Source organism: Ornithorhynchus anatinus, chromosome 10 (assembly GCF_004115215.2).
Source record: "Ornithorhynchus anatinus isolate Pmale09 chromosome 10, mOrnAna1.pri.v4, whole genome shotgun sequence".
Classification (NCBI taxonomy): Eukaryota; Metazoa; Chordata; class Mammalia; order Monotremata; family Ornithorhynchidae; genus Ornithorhynchus; species Ornithorhynchus anatinus.
In genome coordinates, this window is record NC_041737.1 from 43,081,739 (window position 1) to 43,105,090 (window position 23,352).

A 23,352-nucleotide genomic window follows, 5' to 3' on the forward strand; every position below is an offset into this window, starting at 1 on the left:
GTGCTATTTAGTCGTTGGGTCTATTTAGGCTTATCAGTGCTTCAACCTCTAATAGAACAAGCCATCGAGCACCTAATAGCTCCTTAAACTGGGCTGCTTTCATGGAACATGAGGAATCAAAGTTATGAAGAACTACACAACAGCAATACGGGATTTCACTTTAGTAGATGCTCTGTGCATATCAAGATTTCACGATGGGCAGAAAGAGCCAAATGCCATGATCACTTAAGCTATTTGAGTTCTCATTAGCACATGTCATTCCACAAAATTAAGCATTGCCATCTCAAGGAACCCTGTGGAGGGTTAGAATTGGTTTAAAAAAAAAAAAAAAAAAGAGGCAGCACTTCCAATACTGTTTAAGTCCAGTCTGAGGTTTTAGTTTAATGTGCGGTTTCCATCTCATTCCCGACAGGACACTATATACCACATTAGTTGAAGTAGCAAACAGCATAGCACTTCTTGCTGTCTTTGCTCAGGATTGTGCCAATATCTAAGTAACAGAAGGGATGAATTATCCCAACTTTCTAAAAGAGTAGGCTCTTTAGGTTGTCAGCAGGACTGCTAGAAATCTGCAGGCAAGAAAACCAGGCATACTACGCAGTCTCAAAATTGCCTAGTTGACTGTGGAGTTCGGTAATGGGATTGGGAAGCTTTTCATTCAAGATCAATAGTTCTACACCAATAGGTGTGACTTCTGTGCAAGGGAAGAAAAGATGGTAAACCAGGGTTGGGTGGGGGGTGCAGTTTCCATGGGGCCACTGCTAATTTAGAACCATTCTTCCTTGGAAACCTCCCTCTCTCTACTCTACCCCCTTCCCCTACCCACAGCACTTGTGCATATTTGTATAAATTATTTATTACTCTATTTTTTTAATGATGTGCATATATCTATGATTCCATTTATTTTGATGGTACTGATGCCTGACTACTTGTTTTGTTTTGCTGTCTCCCCTTTTTAGACTGTGAGCCCGTTGTTGGGCAGGGATTGTCTCCATCTGTTGTCAAATTGTACATTCCAAGCTCTCAGTACAGTGCTCTGCACAGAGTAAGGGCTCAATAAATACGAATGAATGAATGATAATAATAATAATAATGTTGGTATTTGTTAAGCGCTTACTATGTGCAGAGCACTGTTCTAAGCACTGGGGTAAACACAGGGGAATCAGGTTGTCCCACGTGGGGCTCACAGTCTTAATCCCCACTTTTTTACAGATGAGGGAACTGAGGCACAGAGAAGTTAAGTGACTTGCCCACAGTCACACAGCTGACAAGTGGCAGAGCTGGGATTCAAACTCATGAGCCCTGACTCCAAAGCCCGTGCTCTTTCCACTGCGCCACGAATGAATTCCCCACTCTCTGCATCTTATGTAAATATCTGTAATTTATTATTTATAATAATTTATTTATATTAATGTCAGTCTCCCCCTTTAGAATGTAAGCTCATTGTGGGCAGGGAATGTGTCTGTTTATTGTTATATTGTACTCGCCCAAGTGCTTAGTACAGTGCTTTGCACACAGTAAGCACTCAATAAATACAATCGATCAAATGAATGAATCTTCAGACTTGAAGAACAAGTCGCCCTGCCAGTGCCTTGACCAAGCTCCAGTCCCAACGGTGGGTTAGAAAAGAAAGAGATCAGTAGCTAGGAGTTCCTTAATCCGGAGATGAGTGAGGATCGGAGATGCTCTCAGTCAAGCCTCAATTTAGAAGGCTGAAGTTCTTTTCTAAACGAACTGGCCCTTCCCCTGGAATCAGGAAATCCAATCAGCTGAAATGCCAAGTGATTTGAAAAGCACTCTTAAAAATTATTTCAAAACAAATCCACCTAGCTTTCTCTGAAATATTCAAAACATTCAGATATAGAAGCTGGAGACTTAAAAAATATTTTTTCCTAAAACTTCTTACTTCTCCCCTACACAGTAACCCTATTACAAGGGTTGCCTTTTCTAACTGTCTTAAAAATTAAAAAAGGCACCAAACACATTTCACTGCATATATTATTTATAGAATATTTCTTCCAGTATCTTTTGAGGTTCACAAGCACCCCCATTGTTTCAAATATGGCCTCGGGGCTTTCTTGCTAAGGCTACAAAGTAGTCACTGGCCCAGCTAGAATTAGAGCTCAAAAGATTCATCCATACTGGCTTTCACAAGTAAAAATGAGAGAGGGAAAATTAAATTCTTCAGAAGAAAAAAAGGCATAATTAGTAAAAGATACAGAAGAGATATGTTGTGAAAACTCAGTCCTGTTTAAGAGTAGTAATGGCATTCTATTAGGTGTAATGCATTGTACTAAGCACATAGAAAGTCCAAGGATTGTTCCCTACCCAATAAGGGCTTGCATTCTAATGGGGGAGATGTAAAAATATTTACTAATAGAGTAAATAATTGACTGCTCAATTATACATATATACACCGGGACTAAAGGTGGTCAAAAATAAACGTGTAGGGGCCAGAGGAGGGTGCTGGGCTGATATAATTCAAGAGATGGGGCTTAATTGGAGAAGGCATGTTGCAAGAGATAGGAATTTTAGAATGGCTATGAACACAAAGAACTGTTATCTGTCAGATATGAGGAGCAGAGGGGTGAAAGTTCTAGGTTGGGGGAAACAGCATGGGAAATGGGAGAAGGACAGGAGAGTCAAGAGTGAGGTACGGTTAGAAAATGAAGTTGGGAGAGAGAGCTGGGAGGCGAGGAAGTAGCAGGTGAAGAGAGCTGATTTTTGAGACAGGGAGGGATGGTGGAGAGCCTTGAAGTCAATTGTAAAGAGTCTCTGTTCCTGGTGAAGGAAGTGGGAAACCTATGGAGATTTGGAGAAATGGAGAGATGTGTGCTAAGCAGTCCGTTGAGAAGATGGTCCTTACTACCGACTGGAGGCGGGCGGGGGAAGAGAGAGACTGGAGGTAGGGAGATCACTGGAAGGCTGATGCAATAATCTAACTCGTGTGACCAAGTGGTAGAAGCTACGGTGGAAAAAAATGGGCAGACTTGAGAAATGTTGTGTAGGAAAACCTGGCAGAACTAATCAATCAGTGGCATTTATTGCCTACTGTGTGCAGAGCACTGCGCTAAGTGCTTCGTAAAATACAATCCAATACAGTTGGCAGACATGATCCCTGTTCAAAAGGAGCTTACAGGCTAAAAAGGCAGGCAGACATTAAAATAAAATGCAGGCAGCAGAAATGGCAGAGTGTAAGGATATGTGCATAAGTGGTGTGAGGTGAAAAGCTACATTGCATAGGCGCTAAAGACAGGATGGAAAGTAGGAGAAATGCGGACTTAGACTGTAATTGGTAAGAACCTTAAATCTATGTATTTACAGAGTAGATGTTAGCTATCCCTGGTTCACTGCCTCCACGTCTTCTAAACTGACTCACAGATGACTCTCAGGCAGTGATCGGCTTCCAGGGCTGGACCATGGAAGGGCAGGAGCCAAGCTGGGGAAAAGACAAGGGAGGAGAAGGGAGAGACTGCAAAGACAGGACTGGTGGGCCCCAAAAGACTGCAGCCATCAAGACAGCAGAGAGAGAGTGGGAGAGAGCAAGAACAGAGGTAGGAACAGGGACTTGGGCAGCAATAGGGGCTGAAACCTGGGCACCCAGGCACAGACCCGGTATCTCAAGATTTATTCGAGGAGAGGAGGGAGGTTTCAGAGGAGGGAAGAAGGGTGAACTACCACTGACAAATTTGCATCAACATTCGCTCAGTCTGTTTGGGGTACAGGTTCTGGGAGGGGCCATCAAATTTCTCAACTCCTTACCTGGCCTATCCCTAACCCAGCTCAAAATGAACGTCATTACACAGACACTCCAGGCTGGGAACCGGTGATCTATCGATCGTGTAAAGATTACAGCTCCCTGTCCTTCCAGGAGACTCACTCTTTAATTGTCCTCCCTCCTGAGACCAAGCCTAGGCTAGTAGGGTACCCCAGAGTGGAAGGGCAAATACCCTAAGCAACCGCCCACATCAGCAGAGTGTAATGCAGGTTTGTCCAGAATATGAGCTCTGGCCCTGGTATTTGTGAACCTTTTGCTGCATCTTTGACTGTTCCAAGCATCACATCTCTTGACCTCTGAGCAACTCATTATCAATGTATACATCCAAAGTAAGGGGTGACGGAAAGGCTGTAAGTTTCCATTAGAAGTGCTCTGTAGCAACACTATGATACCAAGTTATTTTATCTGACAGTTTTCCATTCCAGCAACTTTTTGGACAAGAAAGCTCTAAACATTCTTTCAAGTACTTATGACACAGAAATAGATTTGCATCTTTAATGTACCACTTCGCCTTCCCTTAGATTCAGTTCAGAGCTGGGGCATTTCACTTAATGTCTGCAAATCAAGCAACACAGTAATGCACTGTCAGTTCTATTATGAACACACCTGCTTGCCAATTCAAACAGTGGGAGTCAAATAGATCCATACTATTTGAACAGCCAAAGGAGATCATGATATACTCACGAACTTATCTACCCATGTTTTAAGAGCATTTGTGATACCAAAAATAATATACGATTGAGGGAAAATAAATATTTCAAGATGATATTGTTCCTCTGTGCTCTGAGCCATAACTCTAACCAGCAACCTGCCTAACAAACCACTTTTCCTTCGGTGGTGATACAGTTCAAAGCTTCAAAATGATTTTGGAAGAAGAAATACAAGTTCTTTTTCCCACACGGTTCATTAGCTGCCAATGGGTGTTTCTACATCCTGAGCCAAGTTAATGAAGATATGGATTTTGTAACACAATATGGATTGGCGGCTCAGTGAACGCTCACAAAAATTCACAAGCGGCACTCACCAAACTGACCCCTCTAAAGAAGGCAGCTCTTCCAACTGTGCCAGTCTCTTTCAGGCACTGCATCCTAGAACACTAAATTCTATTTTTTAAACTGTTCTCTTTTTTTTTTCAGGCATGAGAAAACAGTCAGTGCTGACTGTCACTAAGGCTTAGAGATAGTCACTCTGGGGTAAGCAACATTTTCTGCCAGGAGAAACAAAGAAAACTGGTTTCATTTTACTTAACCAACTGTGTACCTCCTGGAAGAGGGAGGGTTGGAAAGAAGTCCAGGGACATGTTCTTGTACCTAACATTTTTTTTTTACTTATTTGCAAAAAAATGGGTTAAATGGATTTTAGATTTGTTTGCTTCTAACTCCAAAACACCTGGATTTTTGCCAAAGGAAAAGAAACAGTCCAGCAAAAATTACTTTCAGTTCCAAACTATGATCCTCCTCCTCTCCTCCCCGGCCATTTCTCCTAAATTAACTTGACAAGTCCCATTTAACACAAATTGAATTCATAACCAAATGTATTTTTAGTGGAACATCTCTTGGACAAGACTTCAAATTTAAAATGTAATCTAAATGTCCAACTGCTGTACAACTCATGGAATATTTTGACCTCCCCCGCCCCCTTCCGTGGGCCACGTTTGAAAACTAAAGCTGGCAACCAACTCACCTGAAACTACTCAGCCTTTTTAAAGGAGGCAGCCAGAAACCTGAATGCCTGGTTCGCGGCATGTCAAACTGACTTAAATAATTCCCCCCTCAATAAGAATTGCTCTTTTCAATACTGCCAACAATTCTATGTCAGCAGACCTATCAACCTGGTCACCAAATTACTTTTGCCTACCCTCAACCCCACAGCACTTATGTACATATCTTTAAATTCTAAATCATTTATTAATATTAATGCCTACCTCTCCATCTAGTCTGTAAACTCGTTGTAGGCAGGGAACATTACTGCCTGCAGTGTGAGCTCGAAGTGAGCAGGAATGTGTCTGTTGTTATATTGTACTCTTCCAAGCGCTTAGTACAGTGCTTTGCACACAGGAGGCACTCAATAAACATGACTGAACGAATAAGTGCTCAATTAATACCACTGATAACGGCGATTTTACTAACTCTATTGCACTTTTCCAAGTGCTTAGTCCAGAGCTCCACACCCGCTAAGCATTCAGTAAACACCACCGATGTCTTAGACACTAACTCTTCTGCAATTTCCAAAATGCTTTTAGTCCAGAGCTCCGCACCCAGTAAGCGTTCAAAAAACAGCAGTGATGTTTTAGACACTACTTAACACTATTGCTCTTTTCCAAGTGCTTAGTCCAGAGCTCCGCACCCGGTTAAGTGTTCAATAAACACCCCTAATGTCTTAGACACTACTAATTATCTTGCACTTTTCCCAGTTTAGTGCAGAGCTCTGCCCTGAATAAGTACTCAGTAAATACTACTGACTGATTTTTGCCCATCAGTCCTGCCACCGAGGGAGCCACGCACACGTGGGGGCTGCTGGCCACCTATTTGGATTTGAGAGCCAAGGCTGGTTGGTTGCCAGACCCTTCCCCCTCCCCACATCCACCTGTCCTTTCTGCTCTCCCTGCATTTGAAGCCTGTACGGTGAGATGTCAGGATACCCCGCGTGTAACACCCACAGACAAGCACACGGAGAGGCTGGAGGAAGGATCCCAGGCCTGCCGGGGGCTAATGACGGGGTGGAGGGGGAGAGGGAGAAATTGCCGACACTTTGCTTCCGATGGCCGGCCACTCCGTCCCCATCTTACTGCCATGCCTACCTGAGCGATTTGGCCAGCTGGACCCCTTTCCTCCCCTTTACACACACACACACATACACACAAAAAAACACAAACACACCCCTGCAAGTCAGCGAGCCGCTAGCTAGCCGGGCAGGAGGGCCACTTGCCAGCTGTGTGACTTTAGGGAAGTTCATTCATTCATTCAACAATATTTATTGGGCGCTTACTAGATGCAGAGCACTATACTAAGTGCTTGGGATGGACAATTCGGCAACAGATAGAGACAAGCCCTGCCCAACGACCGGCTAACAGTCTAAACGATCATTTCACTTCTCTGGGCCTCAGTGACCTCGTCTGTAAAATGGGGATGGAGACTGGGAGCCCATGTGGGCAACCTGATCACCTTGTATCACCCAACCACCCCCCAACACCCAGCGCTTGGAAGAGTGCTTGGGAGTCAGAGGTCATGGGTTCGAATCCCGACTCTGCCACGTGTCAGCTGTGTGACTGTGGGCAGGTCACTTCACTTCTCTGTGTCTCAGTTACCTCATCTGTAAAATGGGGATTAACTGTGAGCCTCGAGTAGGACAACCTAAGCGAAGAAGCGAGACAAGCAGCGTGGTTCTGTGGAAAGAGCTCGGGCTTGGGAGTCCGAGGTCATGGGTTCGAATCCCGGCTTCTCCGCTTGCCAGCTGTGTGACTTTGGGCAAGTCGCTTCACTTCTCTGTACCTCAGTTACCTCATCTGTAAAATGGGGATTAAAACTGTGAGCCCCACGTGGGACAACCCCAGCGCTTGGAACAGTGTTTTGCCCATCATAAGCGCTTAACAAATACCACCATAAGCCCGATTACCCTGTATCCACCCCAGCGCTTAGAGCAGTGCTCTGCACACAGTAAGCGCTTAACAAATACCAACACTGAAGCAGCGCAGCTCGGTGGAAAGAGCCCGGGCTTGGGAGTCAGAGGTCACGGGTCCGAATCCCGGCTCTGCCACTTGTCAGCTGTGTGACTGGGGGCAAGTCACTTCATTTCTCTGTGCCTCAGCTCCCTCATCCGTCAAATGGGGGTCAAGACGGTGAGCCTCACGTGGGACAACCTGATGACCCTGGAACTCCCCCGGCGCTTAGAACATAGTAAGCGCTTAACAAATACCAATATTACTATTATTAAGCGCTGTATCTACCCCGGCGCTTTCTATCTGTTATCGATTTGTACATTCCAAGCGCTTAGTACAGTGCTCTGCACATAGTAAGCGCTCAATCAATACTATTGAATGAATGAACAGTGCTCTGCACATAGTAAGCGCTCAATAAATACTACTGAGTGAACAGTGGTCTGCACATAGTAAGCGCTTAACAAATACCAATACTACTATTATTAAGCGCTGCATCTCCCCCGGCGCTCAGAACAGTGCTCTGCACATAGTAAGCGCTTAACCAATACCAACCTTACTATTATCTACCGCGGCGCTTTCTATCCGTTACCGATTTGTCCATTCCAAGCGCTGGGTCCAGTGCTCTGCACAGAGTAGGCGCTCAATAAATACTACTGAATGAACGGCCAGTGGTCTGCACATAGGAAGCGCTTAACAAATACCAATATTACTACTATTAAGCGCCGCATCTCCCAGCTACCCCGGCGCTTAGAGCAGTGCTGTGCACAGAGTAAGCGCTCAATAAATACTACTGAATGAACGACCAGTGGTCTGCACATAGGAAGCGCTTAACAAATACCGATATTACTACTATTAAGCGCCGCATCTCCCAGCTACCCCGGCGCTTAGAGCAGTGCTGTGCACAGAGTAAGCGCTCAATAAATACTACTGAATGAACGACCAGTGGTCTGCACATAGGAAGCGCTTAACAAATACCGATATTACTACTATTAAGCGCCGCATCTCCCAGCTACCCCGGCGCTTAGAGCAGTGCTGTGCACAGAGTAAGCGCTCAATAAATACTACTGAATGAACAGTGGTCTGCACATAGGAAGCGCTTAACAAATACCGATATTACTACTATTAAGCGCCGCATCTCCCAGCTACCCCGGCGCTTAGAACAGTGCTGTGCAGATAGTAAGCGCTCGCTAAATACTCCTGAACAGTGGTGTGCACACAGTAAGCGCCTCAATACCAACCAAACGAAACCCCTGCGTTCCACGTGCTGCTTGTTGTGACCCAGTAAGGGCTTCCCCAATGCCAGCATTATTCATTCAAGGGTATTTCTCGAGCGCCTAGGTGCAGAGCACTGTACTAAGCGCTGGGACATGGCCCCCTCTCCCTTATCACCTTCTGCTGCCTGCGGGCCATGTCGGTGGGCTGCTTGGCGTTGAACGGGTGCGCGATGCACCGCACGATGAACACATAGAGCTGCAGGCGGAGCCGCTGGTCGCGCTCCTGCTGCTGCTGCTGTTGCTGCTGCTGCTGCTGCGGCTGGTCCTGCTCCTCCCGTCCGTCGCTGAGCACGGAGGGGCTGGGGCTGAGCGGCCGGCCGGGGCCGGGGCCGGGGCCGGAGCCGGGGCCGGAGCCGGAGCCGGAGCCGCCGCTCGACCCCGACCCGGAGCCCGGGTCCCTGGGCCGGGCCCCGCCGGCCGCCGCCAGCACATCGCGCCGCTCCTCCGGGGCCCCTTCGTCCGACTCCTCCTCCTCGCTGGAGCTCGGGTCCAGCATGGTGCGGCCCCGGGCAGAGCGGAGGACGCTTCCCGGACACGTCGAGTTTCGGCCCGGGACTGGTCCCCGCCAGCAGGGGCTCGGGAAGGCGGGAGCGGGAAAGGGAAGGGGCGGGATGGGCCGGGATGGGATGGGCCGGGCCGGGATGGGATGGGATGGGCGGGCGGCGGCCCGTTGCCTTGGGAATGGGTGGGCAGCCGGGGGCGGATCCCGGCCCCGGGGGAGGCCCGGCTCCGCCCCGCCGCAGGTGGGGGAACCTGTGGCGCCGCCGGCCACAACAAGCAGCACGTGGAAGGCGCTGGTTCTTTTGTTGTGCTGGCATTCAGCTGCATTGATCGAGCGCTTACTATAATGATAATGGTGGGACGTGTTAAGCGCTCACTAGGGGCAGAGCACTGTTCTGAGCGCCGGGGGAGATGCGGGGACCTCGGCTCGTCCCTCGTGAGGCTCACCGTTAATCCCCGTTGTAGTAATAATAATAATGTTGGTATGTGTTCAGCGCTTACTATGGGCAGAGCGCTGTTCAAAACGCTGGGGGAGATACGGGGTCATCGGCTCCTCCCTCGTGAGGCTCACCGTTAATCCCCGTTTTAGTAATAATAATAATGTTGGTATGTGTTCAGCGCTTACTATGGGCAGAGCACTGTTCAAAGCGCTGGGGGAGACACAGAGTCATCGGGTGGTCCCACGTGAGGCTCACCGTTAATCCCCGTTTTAATGATAATAATGTTGGTATTTGTTCAGCGCTTACTATGTGCAGAGGACTGTTCTGAGCGCCGGGGGAGATACAGGGTCATCGGCTCGTCCCTCGTGAGGCTCACCGTTAATCCCCGTTTTAATAATAATAATGTTGGTATGTTCATTCATTCAATAGTATTCATCGAGCGCTTACTATGTGCAGAGCACTGTACTAAGCGCTTGGAATGAACAAGTCGGCAACAGATAGAGACGGTCCCTGCCGTTTGACAGGCTTACAGTCTAATCGGGGGAGACAGACGAGAACAATGGCAATAAATAGAGTCAAGGGGAAGAACATCTCGTAAAACCAATGGCAACTAAATAGAATCAAGGCGATGTACATTTCATTAACAAAATAAATAAAATTAACAAAATAAATGTGTTAAGCGCTTACTATGGGCAGAGCACTGTTCTGAGCGCCGGGGGAGATACAGGGTCTTCGGGTCATCCCACCTGTGGCTCACCGTTAATCCCCATTTTACAGATGGGGTAACTGAGGCCCAGAGAAGTGAAGTGACTTGCCCACAGTCATACAGCTGACAAGTGGCAGAGCCGGGAGTCGAACCCATGACCTCTGACTCGAAACCCAGGCTCTTCCTACTGAGCTAATACTAATGGTGGTATGTGTTAAGCGCTCACTATGTGCAGAGCACTGTTCTAAGCGCCGGGGGAGATACAGGGTCATCGGGTCGTCCCACGTGAGGCTCACCGTTAATCCCCATTTCAGTAATAATAATGTGGGTATGTGTTAAACGCTTACTATGGGCAGAGCACTGTTCAAAGCGTTGGGGGAGATACAGGGTCATCGGGTCGTCCCACGTGAGGCTCACCGTTAATCCCCATTTTACAGATGAGGTAACTGAGGCACAGAGAAGTGAAGTGACTTGCCTACAGTCACACAGCTGACAAGTGGCAGAGTGGGGAGTCGAACCCATGACCTCTGACTCCGAAGCCCAGGCTCTTTCCACTGAGCTAATAATAATGGTGGTATGTGTTAACGCGCTTACTATGTGCAGAGCACTGTTCTAAGCGCTGGGGTAGTTACAGGGTAATCAGGTTGCCCCACGTGCGTCTCACCGTTAATCCCCATTTTACAGATGGGGTAACTGAGGCACAGAGAAGTTACTATGTACAGAGCGCTGTACTGAGCGCTTGGAATGGACAATTCGGCAACAGATAGAGACAGTCCCTGCCCATCGACCGGCTCACAGTCTAATTAGGGGAGACACACTGACAAAAACAATAGCGATAAATACAATCAAGGGGATGTACATCTCATTAACAAAATAAATAGGGTAGTAAAAATATATACAGATGAGCGGATGAAAGTGTGCAGCCACCATCCTTGCCCTCGTGAGACTTATGTTGTTGGTATTTGTTAAGCAGCGTGGCTCAGCAAAAAGAGCACAGGCTTGGGAGTCAGAGGTCATGGGCTCCAATCCTCGCTCTGCCCATGTCAGCTGTGTGACTGGGGGCAAGTCACTTCTCTGGGCCTCAGTTACCTCAGCTGTCAAATGGGGATGAGGACTGTGAGCCCTACGTGGGACAACCTGATGACCCTGTATATCCCAGCAGTTAGAACAGTGCTCTGCACATAGTAAATGCTTAACAAATACCAATATTATTATTATTATTATTAAGCGCTTACTATGTACAGAGCACTGTTCTAAGTGCCGGGGTAGATACAGCGCTTAATAATAGTAATATTGGTTCTCTGGGCCTCAGTTACCTCATCTGTCAAATGGGGATGAAGACTGTGAGCCCTACGTGGGACAACCTGATGACCCTGTATATCCCAGCGCTTAAAACAGTGCTCTGCACATAGTAAGCGCTTAACAAATGCCAATATTACTATTTCTTAAGTGCTTACTATGTGCAGAGCACTGTTCTAAGCGCTGGGGTAAACAGGATCATCAGGTTGTCCCACGTGAGGCTCACCGTCCTTATCCCCATTTGACAGATGAGGTAACTGAGGCACAGAGAAGTGAAGTGACGTGCTCACAGTCACACAGCTGACAAGTGGCAGAGACGGGATTAGAACCCATGAGCTCTGACTCCCAAATCCGGCCTATTTCCACTGAGCCATGCTGCTTCCCTATGTTAAAGCGTCCGGAGGGCTAATGATGGTATTGCTTAAGCCTTTACTGTGTGCCAAGCACAGTCCTAAGCGCTGGGGGAGATAGGGTGTAATCAGGTTGGCCCATGAAGGGGCTCACACTTTTAATCCCCAGTTTCCAAGTGAGGAGACTCAGTGATTCAGTTGTCCCCTGAGGGGCCTCACACTTTTAATCTTGGCTCAGTGGAAAGAGCCTGGGCTTGGGAGTCAGAGATCGTGGGTTCTAATCCCAGCTCTGACGCTTGCCAGCTGTGTGACTTTGGGCAAGTTACTTAACTTCTCTGTGCCTCAGTTACCTCATCTGTAAAATGGGGATTAAAACTGTGAGCCCCGCGTGGGACAATCTGATCACCTTGTATCCCCCAGCGCTTAGAACAGTGCTTTGCACATAGTAAGCGCTTAACAAATACCACCATTTATTTTAATCCCCAGTTTCCAAGATGAGGAGGCCCAGAGATTCTGTTGTCCCCTGAGGGGGCTCACACTTTTAATCCCTAGTTTCCAAGATGAGGAGGCCCAGAGATTCTGTTGTCCCATGAGGGGGCTCACACTTTTCATCCCCAGTTTCCAGATGAGGCCCAGATATTCATTCAGTCAGGCAGTCGTATTGATTGAGCAATTACTATGTGCAGAGCACTGTACTAAGCGTTTGCAATGTACAGTTCGGCAACAGATAGAGACAATCCCTGCCCAATGACGGCCTCACAGTCTGAACGCAGGCTAAACACAGAGATGTGAAAGGACTGGCCCAAGGTCACACAGCAGGCAAGGGGCGGAGCTCTCTTCACCTCTTCGAAGCCCTGCTGAGAGCTCACCTCCTCCAGGAGGCCTTCCCAGGACGAGCCCCCTTTTCCCTCCGCTCCTCCTCCCCTCTTCCCCCTTCCCCTCAGCACTGTGCTTATTTGTATATATTATTTATATTATTTATTACCCTATTTACTTTGTTAATGAGGTGTATATCTCCATGATTCTATTTATCTTGTTGATGTTGTCTCGTTTTATTTTGTTCTGTCTTGCTTTGCTGTCTGTCTCCCCCGTTTAGACTGTGAGCCTGTTATTGGGCAGGTATTGTCTCTATCTGTTGCCGAATTGTACACTCCAAGCGTTTAGTACAGTGCTCTACACATAGTAAGCGCTCAATAAATACTATTGAATGAATGAATGTCCGCCGCCAGGGGAGACGGGGACCCCCCGATCCCCTCCCCCACCGGACCTGCATCTTTTTTTTTTTTTACTCATGATCATTTAGTAGGATTTATTGAGCCCTTTCTTTGCGCGGAGCACTGGACTGAGCGCCTACTGTGCGCGGAGCACTGGACTGAGTGTTTGGAAAGTACAATTCAGCCACAAAGAATCCCTGCCCAACAACGGACTTGCAGGCTAGAAGCGGGGAGGTGATGTGCGTTCATTCAGCCGTATTTATTGAGCACTTATTGTGTGCACGGCACTCTACTAAGCGCTTGGAGGGTACAATTAGGCAACTGAGACAATCCCTCAGCAACGACGGGCTTGCAAGCTAGAAGGGGAGAGACAGACAACAAAGCAAAACAAAGCGAGTAGTAGACAGGCATCAATAGCATCAATATAAATACATAGAATTATAGATATATGCACATCATAAATCAAATACATAGAATAATAAATATGTACATATATACACGAGTGCTGTGGGGCGGGGGGGGGAGCAAAGGGAGGGAGCCGGGGCGATGGGGAAGGGAGGGGGAGGAGAGGAAAAGGGGGGCTTCATCTGGGAAGGCCTCCTGGAGGAGGTGAGCTTTCAGTAGGGATGTGTATATATAATATTGATGGTATTTGTTAAGCACTTATTATGTGCAGGTGTATATATAATTCTATTCATTTATATTGATCCTATTGATGCCTGTTTACTTGTTTTGATGCCTGGATTCCCCCTTCAAGACTGTGAGCCCGTTGTGGGCCGGGAATGTCTCTGTTGCTGAATTGCACTTTCCAACTGCTTAGTACAGTGCTCTGCACACAGTAAGCGCTCAGTAAATACGATTGAATGAATGGTTGTGGGCAGGGATTGTTTATTCTTGCGTTGTACTCTTCCAAGCGCTTAGTACAGTGCTCTGCACACAGTTAACGCTCAATAAATACGATTGACTGAATGAATGGTCAGGAGGGCCCTAGTGCGTTACCGAGGGATCCCAGCCTTCTACCTCTTTCCGATCTCTGTTTATGTATTAAAAGCCCGCATTCCCTGGCTTTTTTGAAAAAAAAGGTGTGATTCTCTCTCGCCTTCTAGTTGACCAAGGTGGATTGTTTTTTTCCTCCCCCCAGAGGATCCCCAATCATCCCCCTGGATCTTCCCAATTTTACCTTTTAGCCATCTCAATCAATCAGCTCTATTTATTGAGTGCTTACTGTGTGCAGAGCACTGGATGAGCGGTTGGGAGAGTACAGTCCAAGAGGTTGTAGGCACATTCCCTACCCTCAGCGAGTTTACAGTCTAGAGGGAGGAGCTTAAAGGCTCTTTACTCTCCCGCCGTCACCTCCTCGCTCGTACTGTAACAATAATCACAATAATAATAGTATTTAAGTGCCTAGTATGTGCCAAGTACTGCCCGAAGCGCTGGGGCAGAATCAAGATAATAAAGACAATATTCTTGAGAAAGATACAAGGTGATGTCCTCTCTCTCTCTCCTCTAACTCAATTAGCCTTCCCCTAACCCTCGCTAACCTCCCCTAACTTTCCCCTAACCATCAAGCAGTGGTATTTACTGAGCATTTGGTGTTAGCAGAGACTAGAGCTCTTTCCACCTTTAAAGTCCTCCTAAAATCCCACTTCCTTCCAGAAGCCTCCCCTGATTAATTCACTTAACACAATCACAATAACAACACTTTAGTGAGTCAACCCAATAGCCGCTCTTGCTTCTCATATTAGCTTTTCCTACCCTCAGTACTTGGGTAGAGTTTTTATTTGGATTTTTCACTTCTTTATTCAATTACCCCAAATGTAAACTCCTGGAAACAGGCCCAATGATAGCGTTGTTTATTCACGTGGTAAACAGGAAAGAGCAATCACAATTCTTTACCTTAAAACCACAACAAAGCTCTTTACAGCCCACATTGTTAAGTGCTTAACAAACACCATTATCCCCTAAACTGAGTTGGTGTTTGGGGAAATCGTGCCACCTGAATGTATATCTTTGAGTCCCTTTATTATTATCAATTACTCTATTTTGAACACCTGGGGGTGGCATCACAGCACAGTTCAAGGCAACCAACCCCACCTCTTTGCTTTGCAAGAAAAAGGATTTATATCTGCGCGTCTGTAAAGTCACTTTGATTAAACTTTCGTGATTCGTTCAAAGATTATATGCAGTAATATTTCGTTGTATGCAGTCCCTTTCCTCCAAGCTCAGAGCCCTTTTAGTGACAGGGAATATTTTGTTAACCTTTCAAAAGACCAAGTCAAAGCAGTAGCTAAGAGTAGTAAGGAGTAACGTTTGGCAGTTTGGTGCTGCAGGAGTTATATCTGGACCTATGCCTTTTACCCATCTTTTAAACATCTCTAAAATACTACCCTGACTATTCTGTCCCTCAAGTCTATATATCTCCACGCGCTGCACGTGTTAATATTGAATTAGTTACTTTTAAGGTATGACACAGCAAGCTCCCATCTGGTTTGGAAGCTCCTTAAGGGCAAGGATCCTTGTTTACGCACTCGACCATACTCTCTTGAACACTTAGAATAGTGCTCTGCAAACAGTAAATGGTTAATAAATACCACTGTTTAACTATACTCTCTCAAGTGCTCAGTACAGCACTCTATGCAAAGTACTCAATAAATATCATTAATTATCTAAGTTGTATGAATGTGTGCAATTAGCCCAAAACAATAGTCGAGTTACCAGATGGAATTTATTTTACCGTTCAGTTTGTAAGGTTTACCCTTGATTAATACAGTGCAATATTGACCCAGTGTCTTTGTCATGAAATCTACTCTTGAGGATTATTTGAAGCTGAATGGACTCTCTCAGGCCAGTGGGCTCCTTTATGTCTCAGTGATGCAGTAATTTACTAAATGATATCCTAAGTGGTAGCAAGATTCAATGTTTTCATGATTGCACCAATTATATAAGCTAGAAGCATTGGCAACCTAGCTCAGACCTATGATCTCTAATAGTAATGGTCAGGGACCGGATTAAGTCCTCTGTGGGACTGGGCTTTTAAATTTTTTTGGCGTCCCTCTATACAAGATTTTTCCAATTTGAATTAAAATGATCACAGTTTTGACATTGAGGCTATTATTGCTGTGCTATACTTGGTTTTAAATCAACATAAAAAGGCGTTCTGGGATTTCATCTCTCTCTTATAACGCGTAGAATATAATTTCAATTCAAAATAGCCTACTTCTTTGCTTCAGACATCTGATTTATTAGAGAAGCAGCGTGGCTCAGTGGAAAGAGCATGGGCTTTGGAGTCATAGGTCATGAGTTCGAATCCCAGCTCTGCCACTTGTCAGCTGTGTGACTGGGGGCAAGTCACTTCACTTCTCTGTGCCTCAGTTACCTCATCTGGAAAATGGGGATTGACTGTGAGCCCCATGTGGGACATCCTGATTCCCCTCTGTCTACCCCAGCGCTTAGAACAGTGCTTGGCACATAGTAAGCGCTCAACAAATACCAAAATTATTATTATTATTATTATAAACCATTGTCTATAAATTGTACTATATATATATCTAAAATTATGGATTTATTTTAAGGGAGCCCCCTTAGCACAAGGTTCTGGGCTACAGTCCCTAAAATCTGAGTGTTAATCTCATCCCAGTAATGACTACTGAGTGGCTACTGATTGGCGCCTCATGGAAAGGACTCTGGCCTGAGAGTCAGGAGACCCGAGTTCTAGTCTCAGCTCCTCCATTTGCCTGTCATGTGCTCTTAGTCAAATCACTTAATTAACCTTCCTGGGCCTCAATTTCTTCATCTGTAAAATGGGGATAAAATAGATTGTGAGCCCTGGGTGGGATAATAATAATAATAATAATAATGATAATGTTGGTATTTGTTAAGCACTTACTATGTGCAAAGCACTGTTCTAAGCACTGGGGTATACAAGGTAATCAGGTTGTCCCACATGAGGTTCACAATCTTCATCCCCATTTTACAGATGAGGTAACTGAGGCACAGAGAAGTTAAGTGACTTGCCCACAGCCACACAGCTGACAAGTGGCAGAGGTGGGATTCGAACCCATGACCTCTAGCTCCCAAGCCCATGCTCTTTCCACTGAGCCACGCTGGATGGGAACTGCATTGCATCTCATAACCTCGCTACTACCCCAGTGTTTAGCACAAGGAATTATGTTTTGTACTGAGATCTTGGGAAGTTCGGCAGACCTACAAGACACATTTCCTGCCTCCAGGGAGCCTGCCCTCTAATGGGAGAGACAAGCCCCATCCAATATAACACCCCGCCTACCACGGTGGTAGCAAAGGAAGTTTAGAGGAACTGTATGGCGGTTGCCCTCCTTGACACTACATTAAAAAATACCTATAACCTTTCTGTGTCTTGAGTCATAGCTCATTGTGGGCAAGAAATGTTTCAGTTTACTGTTGCATTGTAGTCTCCGAAGCACTTAGTATAGTGCTCTGCACACAGTAAGCACTCAGTAACTATGAATGAATGAATGAATGAATGAATGAAAGGGACAAAACCTAGCTTCTGCACAGTAGCTGCTGGAGCAGGGCCCTACTTCTTGTAGAAACTCAGTTGCCTATCCTGTGATTGTTCCAAAATACTAGACAATTTTCACCTGGTCCAATAGGATGCTGAAACTCCTTCTCCAACCCTATTGCCATTAATAATAATAATGATGATGATGATGATGGTATTTGTTAAGTGCCTACTATGTGCCAAGCACTGCTCCAAGCCCTGCCTGAAGCTAGTCAGGCAGGTGAGGGGATGGGAAGATGAGGATGTGGGGTTGAATAGAGAACTAGAAAGTATCAAGAAATCAATAGCAACAGCATTTATTGTGTGTGCCTATTGCCAATCACATGTGTGAGTTATCATCAGAGTGTAGTTAGAATGGAGAGAGTCTCCTTGAGATGTTGTGCCATAGTCCTGGGGACCAGGGAAAAGTTAACAACAGAGAGTGTGTCTCAGGAAGTTTTGTGAGGAGTGAGTTGAAAGGTTCAGTCAAAGTGTACTAGCCTTTGGCAGACATCTCTCTGAAAAGCATCATATCAGGACAAGGGAACTTTAAAGTTTGAGAAACAGCGTGGCCTAGTAGAAAGAGCATGGGCCAGGGAGTCAGAGGCCCTGGGTTCTAATCCCACCTCGCTACTTGTCTGATCTGTGACCCTGGGCAAGCCATTTAACTTCTCTGCACCTCAGTTTCCTCATTTATAAATGGGGATTCAATCCCTCTACTCCCTCCCATTTAGATTGGGAGCCTCATTCATTCATTCATTCAATCGTATTTATTGAGCACTTACTGTGTGCAGAACACTGTACTACGCGTTTGGAGTGTACAGTTCGGCAACAGATAGAGACAATCCAGGACTGTGTCCAACATAATTACCTTGTATCTAGGTGCTTGGAACAGCGATTGACACTTACGTACCATTTTTATTATTGTTATTAATATTATTATTATTATCATTAATAAAGTTTCCCACCATAGAAAGCAAAACTGTGATTCCCAGTGGGTGGCTCTCTTCCATCTACTTCCTCTAAGACCTCAGAAAGTAATAGAGCTCTCAATGTATTTCATTTTCCCCATCAGTAAATTGGCCCAGTGATATCTGCAGGTAAATTGGAGTCTTCATAAGATAGCTGACCTAAGAGGCCAAGTAACAATAATGACATTTTACATTTGGTTCCCGGAACAAATGGACTGGCACTTTGGGCTAGGATTCACTCATTCACCAGGATGTTTTCAGAACACTGTGGAGAATACCCAGGCACATTCATTAAGAGTCACTCATTTAATTCTGCTGCAGCTTGTGCAGCACTTCTTGCTGAGAAAATTACTCTTGCTCTATTTACTTCCTGAATTTCCTGGAAGAAACACATTTAAGTTGTTGATAACACCTTTCAACTGCCAACATAAAGGGAATCTATGAGGGAATCCAGTCCAAGGAGGGAGGTGAGTGTGGCATTTTTCTAAGTCCTGACTCTGGAAAACCTTTATTCTAGATTTTGGACCACAGTCTGTTTTGTCTGCTGGATAATGTGAGTGGCCCATGCAGAATGAGCGATATAGCATTAGGAAAAGAGGTGGTGGTAGGGCCATATTGAAATGAAATGTTTGTGGAGCCAGGCAAATAATTATAGTCACTGATTGTTCAAATTTTTGACTACCTTGCCTTTTCATCTTCCAACTTCCTCGGCTCATCTTTTATCCAAATATATACACACTAGGCATTAGGCATCAAAGCAAATCACCACCCAGTAGACTCTCAGGTTTTAAGCAATGTATTAACTATGAAATCATTGACCCCCACAAAGAGATACAATCAAAGCAATCAAAGTGATCAAAGCAATCTCTCCCCCATAGCCCTAAACCAGGCCTCAGCCTAGGCCAAATGTGGTTTTATTTCCGTGATTGATTTTGCCAGTGAATGAACTTTTATTTTTGACCTTATCAATGAAATGTACTTGTCAAGAGTTGACTATTCACTTATTTGGTTTTCAACAGCTTGTCATTAACACCTTGTCTAAGGGGTAGACAGAGTTGGAGAGAGGAAGTTAAACTTAAACTGATCAATTTTGGTGCATGCTAAAAATATCAGGGAGGATGTTGAGACTGTAGACTAAAATGAGATTTTTCAATTATCTTTGGACTTCAATTATCCAGGATATCTCTTCTCTTCATTAGCAAAGATCTTACAGAATTGACTGTTCTTTCCCTTCCAAATGGATTATATTTGGCTTCCTTTTTTCCATAAAGATTATGAAAGATTCTTGACGTATAAAATGGTTTTTTATCCTGTTTTATTTTCTTCTAGAGCTCTGTCTTCTTCCTATGGCACATCCTCTGATCAAGAGAAGTGCCATCTAGATTTCAGATGTGAAGCATTTAATAGAAGATGCTTATCTTTGGGGAAGTTACTTTTAAATTTCCATCTACTAGTCAAAGTTCTTTTTCTAGCCTGAGTAGGCGTTTTGATACCTGAGGGTCCCAGGATACACTTATGAGGACGGAACTCAGTTTATTTCCTACAGTCTGTTAACAACACTGCAGAGTGGTACGTTTATTTACACTTGGACAAGGTGTTCTGGAACAATTTTTTCAATAAATTATAAATATAACAAGTGTATCAGGGCAGAGGTAAGCATATCTTCCTACTGAAGTTTTCTGTTTTGCCAGTCAGAATACTCCCTCTTCCTCTAAAAATGATACGTAATTTAAAAAACAAATCAACCTAAACTCTGAGAAACATAAACAAACACACACAATCTGGGAGACACACCTGTTGGCACAGATGGGTCTTAATTGCCTAATCATGATTAAAGCCTCCTGGTATACATTAGCTTTATTTTTATTTTATTTTTCATAGGTGGGCCACAGATCTGCTTCATCTCCCTCCCTTGCCAATCTACACTGGAACAATTACAGAATCTCTGTCCTGTTCCCTTCAGGAGGCTGCAGGTCAAGTAGGAACCCAGGTCCCTTTGTAAGCAAGAAGATGCAGAGCAGCTTGCCCTATCCAGCTAAGGAGAGGACAAGGGCAAAGGGAGCAAAGGGGTCATTGCAACAGATGGCCAATAGGCTCCCTACCTCCCATTTCAAAAATATCCATCGTTCGAAAATGGCAAGAGGTTGAACTCAAGAGTAGCAGCTTCTCCTGTTTCCTCTGCTACTAGAGAGTCCCATAAGGCTATCTAACCTCAAAAGAAGCAGGACATTTTCAAAATCGTGGTCCTCACACATGATCTAAATCATATTCTGTAATAGTCTAAATATAGACAATATTCACTAGATGTTCTTCTATTGGATTTATAGAGCTTTTCCTGCAAAGAGGAAGGATAAAGTAGGTATGGGATCAGCACTACAGATGCATTAAGATGTAGCCCAATTGTTCTCTGGAGACATTAAGCCAAAAATCAAATGGAGATGGATAGATGGATGTATCTTTTTTTAGGAGTAATTTTGTCCTAAGTGCATCCCTCACGAACTGGGCCTCCACTCATAAATAAACCAGCAGCTGTCAAACTGGGGCAAGTAAAAGTTGTTCGTTCTCATACCCCACTCCAACCGGGGAAATTAGTATGATGTCAGGGCTGATAGAAAATTGGGAAGGACCTAAAAAAATCGAGTTGCTAGAGAGTGAGAATGTAAAGCTAAATAAAACATGTAATCCCCAGGACATCACTGCTTTGTCATCAGTGAGCGAAAGAGGAGCTGGTGAAAGTTTTTTGGGCTGGGTAAAGTTTTCTGGCCTTGAAAAAATGTTTGAAGTTATCTATTTCTTTTATTTTTACTTTCTACAGTCAAGTCTCCACTGCCAAAGACAAGGATGTGGGCATTTCATAAACAAAGAATGTCTGGTTGGTTTTGGCAGTGGAGACATGGCTCATATTTGGAGTGACCATTCCTCTCTGAGCCCAATACTTCATTATAGGAATTCTCTAAGGACTTAGTGGAAATCCTGGGTGTTTCTTCTGCCCAATTATTTTCACAGCTTTCCTTAAAAAACCCATTTTTCTCAGTTCAACAGAACTATTCAACTTTAAGCAATATGGTCAATAAAAATGAAGCATAAATATTGTTGACCCAGTTCTTCAAAAGCTACAAAATCTTCAAGTTGTCATAGGAATTGAAATCTTTTGTTAAAAATAGATACTTGTAAAAAGTCAAGTATTTCTAGAAATTTGGTCATATCTACATGGTGATATTTTTGAAACACCATAATGAAACATCTGGCATTCTCCATTCAGCATAGGGCCCCATACTTAAGTTTGAAACCTCATCTTCTAAGAGGGAAATCTGAAATTTGCCAGATTTCTCAGCCACTTAAAATTATCTTTCTTTCTTTCTATCCATCTATGCATCTATCTTTATTCTTACCTATGATGTCTACTCGTAAACAGATTAGTAGATGAGAAGTCCTAAATTGCAGTGCATGCCAAGATTGTTTTAGAGCCAAAGTAATTAATTAAGGATGTTATTTTTAAAAATTCAAGCCCATCTTAATTTAAAGGAGTCTTTGTTTTCTAAGTTGAAGTCATGGCAATATGATTAGAAAAGTGACTTCCCAAAAGGAATGTATTAAGCTGGTTTGAAGTAGTTCACCGATGACAGTAAAGCCACACAGACTGCAATTGTTCCCTTGTAATAGACTTAATGAGAATATTTAAGCTTCTCCCCAAGTTTCATTTATGAAGCCTTTAATCCTGAGACTAGCCCTTTAATTTATGTTACTTTTTGAAAGGATTCTTCTGTGTTGTTACCTTAGGAGAAAAACACAAGACTAAATGGAATAAGATTATAGGAAAAGTCATCTTCTCCCTTCATGTGAATCATTCTGATGGCCTTCACATCTGAGAGGACCAACTATAGTGTCCACGCATAACTTCCAGCTCTTGCCGCTGCAGTGAGAAATCCGGGATGAAAAAAGATGGAAGAATAACTAAAGGAGAGTTGACCGTGTTGGGTGATGGAGTGTCCAACCCTCGCTCTGCCCAGAGGCAATGACCCTTCACTGCCTGTTGCTAGGTTACCTCACCCCTCTCCTGCCTCATTTGTAGACTAGACTGGGAATTATCACCTGCTTCACAGGGGGCCTGGGAGGAGTAACCAATGGAAAAGACCAGTAGAATGCTGAAGCACAGATATACTGAGAAGCAGCATGGCAGTGTGGTCTAGAGGAGGCCTGGGAGTCAGGAGGATCTGAGTTCTAATCCCGGCTCTGTCAGTTATCTGTTGTCCTTGGGCAAGTCACTCAACTTCTCTGTGCCTCAGTTTCCTCAACTGTAAAATGGGGATACCTGGTCGCCCTCCTACTTAGACTGTGGAGCCCCAGGCAGGACAGGGACTCTATCCGACCTAATTCAACTGTATCTTTCCCACACTTAGAACAGTGTCTGACACATACTAAGTGCTTAGCAAATACCATGAAAAAAATTTATACTACTGATTAGACGAACCAACTTCACTAGATGGCCACAGGAGCTGATGGAAGGTTTTATCTTGCTTGACAAAATAAGGAATCATCCTGAAATCGGATGACTTCCTCCCTTCTTCAGTAGTACTCTGTGTCTGGGTAGGAATTCATGTTCTGTAACTTTCAGGGTAACAGGCCATGTTATGATCCTGTG

At 44.8% G+C, this 23,352-nt stretch overlaps 1 protein-coding gene across 16 annotated transcripts in view; it reads right to left on the minus strand.

Annotated features, from left to right (window-relative positions):
• Window positions 1-9,303, minus strand: part of CADPS2 (calcium dependent secretion activator 2) — a 371,011-nt gene extending 361,708 nt beyond the window's left edge. For 11 of the 16 annotated variants that reach the window (XM_029073511.1, XM_029073500.1, XM_029073498.1 and 8 more), the window contains exon 1: window positions 8,826-9,303. In XM_029073511.1, coding sequence (XP_028929344.1) covers window positions 8,826-9,206 — 381 coding nt within the window. In that variant the 5' untranslated portion in view covers window positions 9,207-9,303. The remainder of the gene's footprint in view (window positions 1-8,825) is intronic. The other 5 variants (XM_029073513.2, XM_029073506.2, XM_029073510.2 and 2 more) reach the window with 1 other exon arrangement.
• Window positions 9,304-23,352: the final 14,049 nt, after the last annotated feature.